Below are 9,230 nucleotides of genomic sequence, written 5' to 3'. Positions count from 1 at the left end.
CTCTCCAGGTTATCCGCATCCCTCTTGAAGTGCAGCGCCCAGAATTGCACACAGTACTCCAACTGCGGTCTGACCAGCGCCTGATAGAGGGGAAGTATCACCTCCTTGGATTTATTCGTCATGCATCTGCTGATGCACGATAAAGTGCCATTGGCTTTTTTGATGGCTTCATCACACTGCCGACTCATGTTCATCTTGGGGTCCACTAGGACTCCAAGGTCCCTTTCCACTTCCGTACCACCCAGCAGGTCATTCCCTAGGCTGTAGGTGTGCCGATCATTTTTCCTCCCTAGGTGCAGCACTTTGCATTTCTCCTTGTTGAACTGCATTCTGTTGTTTTCTGCCCACTTGTCCAACCTGTCCAGGTCTGCTTGCAGCCTCAAGGCGCACTCCATCCTTGTCCCCCTGCGCAAATCCCCTGTGACCTTTCTAAGTACCGATAGGGCTACACGTACCCCCCAGTTGACGACCCCTGGTGTAAAGAATTATATTATGTGATTCTTTTCATATCAGGGGACTGGATTCAGAGCTAGGGGTGAGTGTTCCATATAAGTGATCAGAAACCAGTTTATATCTGTAACAGAACAGAAGTTCAGCACACACAGGCTGGTTTAAAAATGGTGGAACCCAGTCTAAGATTTGCACCCCTCACCAGAGGGTTTTTTAATGTCTGGACCTAGCCAATGAGTCTAGATGGACTTACACAGAGCACACTGCAAAGATCACCTTTTTCCTTTGCACACATTTACCAGCAATAACAGAAACTGGGGAATAAATATGAAGAGGGCAGAAGGTGTAGTAGTGAGAACAAAAGAGAAATACAAGGAAAATAATCCAAGCATAAGAAGACAAATCTTAGAAGGACAAGTATAGAGTCATTATCAAATAATTATTTTACTTACCTTGTGTCTGGTGGCTAGATACTGTAGGGATTAGTACTGTATATCAATAGTTAGGTCTCAATCACTAGCATATGCTGTTCTTAAGTGAATATGGACTTGCTCTCTACAGGTGCCAATTCTGGAAAGAGCTGATTCGTACTCTGTATGAAACAATATATTGGTCTGAAGAACAGACAATTTGTAATTTTGCCTTGTGGCAAATAAATTGTGAGTGCCTGTAGGTCTGTGTGTATATATCTATATTTCTATTAATATTTGTATCAAGAGAGAGCAAAAAATATATTTCTTATTTTCTGGATACATTTTATGCAAAATATTACTTTTGAATGCAAGCTCTGGTAAGTGTATTTCAAAAAGTACAGAATGTTTTGCAGTTCTTTTCAGTATATCATTTTTTTTCCTTCTGAACAAATGAGAATTTTAATAGGCATACCTTCTGGGCTTTTAATAAATATGTGTCTTGCAAAAGGTAGTTTGAATGTAACATACCAAAAACATCTGTAATATAAACATTTTATATAATTTATTTGAAATACTTTGAATAATTTAGACCCTAACAGTATATATATCCTCGCATACTGTATCTCAGCAATCTGAACAGTCTCACTTAAATTAAAACTCAACAAAGAAGAAGAAACATTAAACTTTTCTCTGTTAGCATTATACCAATAATGCTTTGAAATCAGGCATGCGTGAGCTGTTGTGTGGAATAACCCTGTCATTATGCTGCTTTTTAAAAAAGTGACAAAGATATGTATTTCCAGTAGCTCACAGTATGACAGACTTGCATACATTGTACAGACATTGAAAAGTAAGCAGTGTTAATCTCTGAAAAGCCAGATATCTGCTGCAGACATCTCCCACGGATGCAGAATTTTTCTAAAGGGTTGTTATAATCATTAACCTCACTATCAGTGCATTTTTTTCAACTATGCATGTCCTAAGCTGTGCTGAGCCCCCTGATCCTTTTATTAAATGTAGCATGAATTAAGATTAAGCACATTTAAGGAAACTCTTCTTTTAAAAAAAAAAAGAAGTTAGCTTCTTAGGAAATTGGATTCTTCTTTTCAAACTTCCTTTGATGTTTCCTTTGCAGTGTATGTTTGCTTCTCTGTGACCTGAAGAATTTGTTTGCTGTAATACCTCCAGTACTACTACTAGCAGTGATTCTCACAAAATGCTAACACCAGCAATATGCATTTTTCTGCTTCTGCTTCAGGTGCAAAAAATCTACTATGCTGGTCTCTTAGGCTCCCTACTTCAACAGTTTTCAATTAAGACCTTATAATGGAACCCACTCCTGAAAGATGTCAGGGCAGCAAACTGAGTGACCCTTCACACTGCTTTATGCCATTGTTTCTGATCTTATTACAAGAACTGTCTTGCTATTGTGAATGATAGAAAATAGGTGTAGGCATGCACATAGCAAGATGCATACAAACTGGTAGTTGCATATGCAGTTACCTAAAGTACACTATTAAATCACAACTATCTGTGTATGTAAACAGCTTTTGTGGGTACAAGTTAAATGTGAAAGTCAAAAAATTGTCCCATTATACTAGAACAGGTATACAAATAAAGTATAATGAGTGTTAGAAACAGCAGTCTTATCTAAGCTTGGTAGTGACCTAACTCTTTCTATTGTTATGGAATGCGTCTGTTGCCAGTATGTGTTAGTTTTCTAAAATTGAATTATATTGGTTTTGTAACAAAATCCAAAAAAAAAGGTTTTATAAGTGTAGTATATATATAATTCTAGTTTATTGTTCTATTAAGGTCTTGGTATTGACAACAGGACATCTTTACCCCAGGATAATGTTTTTTCATGGGACAATTCACTCTTCAATTTATCTATACATGCTGCAATTCGACATGGAAGATGGAAGCTACTAACTGGATATCCAGGTATTGAAATGATTTTTTGGCAAGTTTTTTACCACTTCATTCTATTTCTTATGCTATATACTTTGCATTTATTTTATTTATTCTTTTGCCCTATTTGCATGATTTACCATGTAATGCAAAAATCTAGAAGCACTCTTAAAGTGAGACACACAATTGTGATTTTTTTTTTAAATCTGGGTTTGTGTTCTTCTACTGCAGGATTCTGGAAGGCAATCTAGAAACTGCTTTCTTTGAAATTAAGCAAGTCGAACTAAACATGATATCTGGAGTGTGAGGCTGTTCTTCCTTGTGTGTCTGAGAACTAACCCTTTACCTGTTTCTGTTTCTGTAGGCTGCAGTCACTGGTTCCCACCACCATCTTTGGTCAGTGAGTCAACAATCCCTTCACCTGACCCACCAACAAAGAATCTTTGGCTTTTTGATATTGTTCAGGATGCTGAGGAGAGAAATGATTTGTCTGAAAAATATCCTGGTATTGTGAAAAAAATGCTCTCTCGGCTTCAATACTATTATAAACAGTCTGTGCCTGTGTTCTACCCTGATGAAGATCCCCGGTGTGACCCAGAAGCAACTGGAGCCTGGGGGCCTTGGATGTAGAATACCTCACTGCAGTCTGGAAGTTATGCCTGTGGTGAAGTCGTGTGGTAGACTCAGGGTCTTAGTCTGATCATTTTTAACCTTGTTTGTTTTACTCCTGTAACTGATTTTATCCCTTAAATATTCAATTCTGCTTGCTCTTAAGAAGTATTGGAGATCTAATTTTACTCCATTTGGCGCGTTGTTAAAATCATAAATCTGTTGTTTGGCTATTCTTTGTCGGTGACATCTCTCTAAATTGGTACCTTCTTCCCTACCGCTTCAGCTAGAAAGTTCTAATGAGTCATAGAGGCAGGACCATCCAGACTTCAAATATGAAAGGAGGAATTAATTATTGATTTTATGCCTGCCACAAGACAAATCTTACTAGTGGAAGACACTCTATAGTAAAGAAACAGATAAAGAAAACAGGTGTGACTTTGTTTTTTCACCTTTTCCATGTAAATCTGACCCTCAGTAGGAATGCTTAGAAATCTGTAGGAGGACAGACCTCTTCTCACAATACTGCAATCCCCATCGTCATTGTTACCATATAGCGGAGCATTACTCTGATTAATTGCTGATCTCACTTCTTTGGGGATATTCCATTATTATTAACAGCAACCATTGTCTTTATCTAAAAGCAGACTCTGAGTTTATGATGAAATCAAGACAAGCACCCCCTGTGGGCCACTTAGCAAATTGCTAGAGTGGCCAAGTACCTAAGGGCCCCTATACATGTGCATTGAGGCTGCTCTGACATGCTGTAATTACAGCACGTTGGAGCAGACTCAATTAATAGGAACGTGGTAATTACCGTGCTCCAACAGACTCCAGAGTCATGTGTATCAGCATCCCTGCACTGAACAATGATGGCAGGGGTGCTTTAACTAAAGCTCATTTGACAAGCTTTAGTTAAAGCACCTCCCCACCATTTTTCAGTGCGGGGATGCTGATGCATGTGATGCTCCAGGTGCTTTAATTATAGTCGCTCTCAGAGCCACTCTAGCTAAAGCACCCCACTCTCCTCCCAGCCTCCTGGAGCATGTGTATAAACGGCCTAAGTATGTTAAGCCTCTGGACTCTGAGGGTGCATGTACACATACTCTTGGTAGCCCCTCTAATGAAAACACCCGCAGTGTCTCATGTATTCAGTGTCCCATGTTTCAAAATGGCCGCTGGAGCACTTTAACTAAAGCTCATTTGACGAGCTTTAGTTAAAGTGCCCCCACCGCCATTTTGAAACGTGGGGGTGCTGAATACACAAGACACTGCAGCACACTGGAGCGTTCTGATTAGAATGCTCCAGCACTCTCAGTTAATTGAGTCTGCTCTGACACGTTCTAATCAGAACACGTCAGTGCACATGTAAAGGCACCCTGACTTTTCAATCTTTGGCTATTTAGGCATATTTTTGGGGTGCCAATCCTCTGTCTGGCACCCTGTCCTGGGGATTGAAATCCACAGTCCAGCTGCTCATCTTCAGCATTCAATATTGAGTTCTCATACTCCCATGATAGCTTAAACACTCCTTTTCCCAAAATCTCACCAAAGATTTGAGCCTTCTGGTTTATAGCTTGGCTCTCCAGGAAGCATGTGGTAGTTGTTATGAAGCAGACCCCTAGACCCTTGACAAACAGGCTTTGCTCAGAATTTGTAAACTGTTGCTTTACTTAAAAGAAAACAGAAGAGGATACAGAACATAAGGAAACAACACATTTCATAAATGCAGTCCCCCTCTCTAACTCACTCTTCTCTCAGGGTTATTTTGGGGTGGTCCAGAAGTTCTCTGCTATAATGTATGGTTTGTTTCTCCATTCTGGAATCTTACAATTAAACTTCTCTTTCCTTACATTGCTTTGTCTGGTAGTGAAAGTAAGCCTCACTGCTATAGAAGCATGCTTGAACACTCCTTCTGCCATACTCTTCTGTGTCTTATGAATCCTTCCCCCTGAGTCCTAATTAAACCCACCCTTGTTACCTCTGTCTCTGTCTTGTTGCTGTTTTTTTTCTATTTTTTTCCATTTTTCCCCTTCCCTTCAGGCTAGGGGAGGAAGTGTCTTTCCCCAGATTGTGCACCCCATTATCCCAAGATGATTCACTTTCATTAAGTGACTGGGTTCTAACAGCAATTCATGGGTACTTGCTGACAGCAAGGCTTGTTGGCAAAAGGAACACTCTGACTGAGGTATTCATGATGTATTGTCCAGCCATTTTCAGAATGGCAACTGCATAATAACTTAATAATTCCAGCCAGAGTTCAGAAGGTGGAACAACTATTCCTTAAAACATGACCCTTCATTTTACATTACCCTTTTAAACTCTTTTCTTCCTTGTACTTCATGGCACAACACTGCAGTCTTGAGCTTCTGGTGCAAGAAGATGAACTATCCTGCTCTGTACTTTATCAACCATAGCATGAGGCAGAAGATGGACTCTCTTAGTTACTGTGTCAGCTTTGACAAAAGTTCCTGATTTCTGTTAATATCTCTGGAAAATCTTATATATCATATCCCTTTTTTTAAACGGTATTACCAATTACCTCATTCAAACCAATGTAATGATTTATACTTGTCAACAACTTTTAACATTTCAATGAAAATGAAAGCTTGAATGTTCTTGTTCTGATTTTTTTGTCAATATAAATAGAATTTCTTTAGAAATTTGTGACAATAGGACAAGAGATGAGTGTGGCTCCTATATTATATTTTTAAATGTATTTCTATCTATTGTTATGCATTAATTTATATGAACAGAGGGTAGGAATAAAATACTTGTTATGAAAAGAAGAGTCTGACTGGTCATCAAATGTTTCACGTATTTGGCTCACCTTTCAACATTTTATTCAGGACACGTTGGTTAATTTATCCTTCTGTATCAGATTACCTCTGAAAGGATTAGCATAAAATGGGGTAAGAAGCATATCATATATTTCATTTTTATCACGTTTAAGGGGTTGGGGTTTTTTTAAGTAAATAGGTATGCTGGATCCTGTAAGATTAGAAAACCCACAGCTTTCGTTTTATAACCATATCTGACATTTTATGTCTGACATTTTAGTTTATGACATGATTGTATACAATAGCAGACAACTGGACTCAGATCCAAGAGGTTCCTTTCAGTCCTGTATTCCCGTGTATTATACTAACAGTTTTTCAGCTGGCTCCAGGGTTGTCATTTGCTCTCATGTTAGATCTTGCATCAGTGAAAACAAATGTGAATATTGTGAGTGGTGTATTTAAAGTAGGTACTATTTTTATCAATTTGGCATCCATTTTCATGGAAGAGAACACAAATATCAGCTAACCTGCAAAAGGTCATTCAGCTCTCTTATCAATGTCAGAAAACCAGCCCTAATTGACAAAGGATTAAAGAACGTCTTGCCTCCGTTTTAAAAGTCAGTGTTGCATGCTTATCTCCTCCCCTCCTCATTCTGACTTTACATCTTTATATGAGACTAATATGACCTCACTTAGCAGAAAGAAGTAACTGTCAGTCACTGTGTAGCCTGAAGCTTCACTCATTATCCTTACTCTTTCCTGTCTTAGAATTCTACTGTATTTTAAAATGCCAACATTCATCATTTATATAGCTGCTGTTTTCCTACCTAATTATTTTTTTAGGATGAGTCCTTATAAAACCTTTTAATAGATACAAATTAGGGAGGCATGAAATAAACATCTGCAGCTCTTAAGTTGGCATCAGGAAATGTACACAATTTTAAACCTCCATGGAGTGTTTCACTTCTGGAGGAACAGAATTCCTTTGTGTTTTTTATGGTTTCTTGAGTAATAGTTTAAAACACAAGTGTCTTAAGCCCTCAAAATTAAACCATCAGTTCATTGCCTGCCAATTCTTAAGGTCCATTCTTCGTTCCACAAAACTATGAATGTGTCAAAGGGCTTTATTTCTACATATGAAAAATAATTAAAACACTTTAGAAAAGCAGTTAACTTTGGGAAGCCTGATCATACAGTTTACATACTTGTGTTGTTGTTATATGTGAAAAAAGATAAGCTAATGAGAGGAACACAGGACTGATTCCCCTTGAACCCACAGCCCCATACTCCTGTGGAAACAATCTGCTCAGAGGGGAAGAAATGTTGAGTTTCAGTTTATGGGTTTCCTGGGCGTTTATAAATGTGCTCGGGGGAGGAGGGGGCTGCACTTTAATTAGAGCAGCTCCAAGAGCTGCTCTAATTAAAGTTCCTGGAACGTCACATGTATTAGCATCCCCACACTGAAAAATGAACGAGCTTTAGTTAAAGTGCCCCTACAACTATTTTTCAGTGTAGGGACATAGATGCACATGATGCTGGAGTCTGCTGGAGCATAGTAATTACTATGCTCCAGCAAACTCAGTTAATCGAAATTTCTGTAATTACAGTGCATTGGAGCAGCTTCGCTGCACGTGTATAAGTGGCCCCCTATGTATTCTTAAACGGTTAGCACAAGTTTGCCAATCACAGGCATGGTTCTCATGGAGGACTTAAATCACCCTGACATCTGCTGGGAGAGCACAACAGCAGTGAACAGGCAATCCAGGAAGTTTTTGGAGAGTATTGGGGGCAACTTCCTGGTGCAGGTGCTGGAGCAACCAACTAGGGCCATGCTCTTCTTGATCTGCTGCTTGCAAACAGGGAAGAATTGATGGGGAATGTAGTAGTGGATGGCAACTTGGGCAGCTGCAACCACAAGATGATTGAATTCAGAATCCTGAGGAAAGGAAGGAAGGAGAGCTGAGAAAGGGTCTGCGGAGTAAGGATCTTGGACTTCAAAAAAAGCAGACTTTGACTCACTCAGGGAACTCATGGGCAGGATTTCCTGGGAGGCTAGTCCGAGGGAGAGAAGAGTCCAGGACTGCAGGCTGTACTTTAAAGAAACCCATGTCTGCTGAAGGAGATCGCCAGTGTGATTGCAGAGCCACTTGCCACAATCCTTAAAAACTCATGGTGATTGGGAGAGGTCCTGGATGATTAGAAAAGGGCAAATATAGTGCCCATCTTTAAGAAAGGCAAGGAGAATCCAGGGAACTATGGACCAGTCAGCTTCACCTCAGTCCCTGGAAAAATCATGGAGCAGGTCCTCAAGGAATCCCTTTCTAAGCATTTGGAGCAGAAGGTGATTAGGAACAGTTGGCATGGATTCACCAGGGGTAAGTCATGCCTGACTAACCTGATTTCCTTCTATGATGAGATGACTGGATCTGTGGATGCAGGGAGACCAGTGATGTGGTATACCTTGATTTTAGCAAGGCTTTTGATATGCTCTCCCACTGCCTTCTCGAAGGCAAGCTAGGAAGTGCAAGCTGAATGAATGGACTGTAAGGTGGATAGAAAACAGGCTGGAGCATTGGGCTCAGAGGGTGATAATCAATGGTTTGATGTCTAGTTGGCAGCTGGTATCAAGTGGAGTGCCACAGGAGTCAGTCCTGGGGCTGGTTTTGTTTAATATCTTCATCAATGACCTGGAAGATGGGAGATGCAGCCCCAGCAAGTTCGCAGATGACACCAAGCTGGGGGGAGTAGTAGATATGCTGAAAGGTACAGCTAGGATTCACAGAGTTCTTGACAAATTGGAGGATTGAACCAAAAAAAATCTTATGAGGTTCAATAAGGACAAGTGCAAAGTCCCGTACTTAGAATGGAACAATCCAATGCACCAGTACAGGCTGGGGACTGATCGGCTAAGCAGCAACTCTGCAGAAGAGGATCTCAGAGTTATGGTGGAAAGTAAGCTGAATATGAGCCAACAGTGTGCCCTTGTTGCAAAGAATGCTAATGGCATACTGGGCTGCATTGGTAGGAGCATTGCCAGTAGATCAAGGGAAGTGATTATTCCCCTCTA

General features: G+C 40.0%; 1 protein-coding gene across 2 annotated transcripts in view; it reads left to right on the top strand.

Annotated features, from left to right (window-relative positions):
• The window catches only part of ARSB (arylsulfatase B), a 163,873-nt gene extending 159,624 nt beyond the window's left edge, over positions 1-4,249 (top strand). Inside the window, exons 7-8 of one of the 2 annotated variants that reach the window (XR_003093533.1) lie at positions 2,679-2,807; positions 3,139-3,280. Coding sequence is in view for 1 of the 2 variants with exons in the window: in XM_006021413.3 (XP_006021475.1) it covers positions 2,679-2,807; positions 3,139-3,404 (395 nt within the window). In the remaining variant the exon portion in view is untranslated. Of the gene's footprint in view, positions 1-2,678; positions 2,808-3,138 lie in introns of both variants that reach the window. The other variant, XM_006021413.3, reaches the window with a different exon arrangement.
• Positions 4,250-9,230: the final 4,981 nt, after the last annotated feature.

Source organism: Alligator sinensis, unplaced genomic scaffold (genome assembly GCF_000455745.1).
Source record: "Alligator sinensis unplaced genomic scaffold, ASM45574v1 scaffold159_2, whole genome shotgun sequence".
NCBI classification, from domain to species: Eukaryota; Metazoa; Chordata; order Crocodylia; family Alligatoridae; genus Alligator; species Alligator sinensis.
The sequence above is the reverse complement of the archived record's forward strand: the minus strand, read 5'-3'. Positions and strand labels throughout refer to the sequence as shown.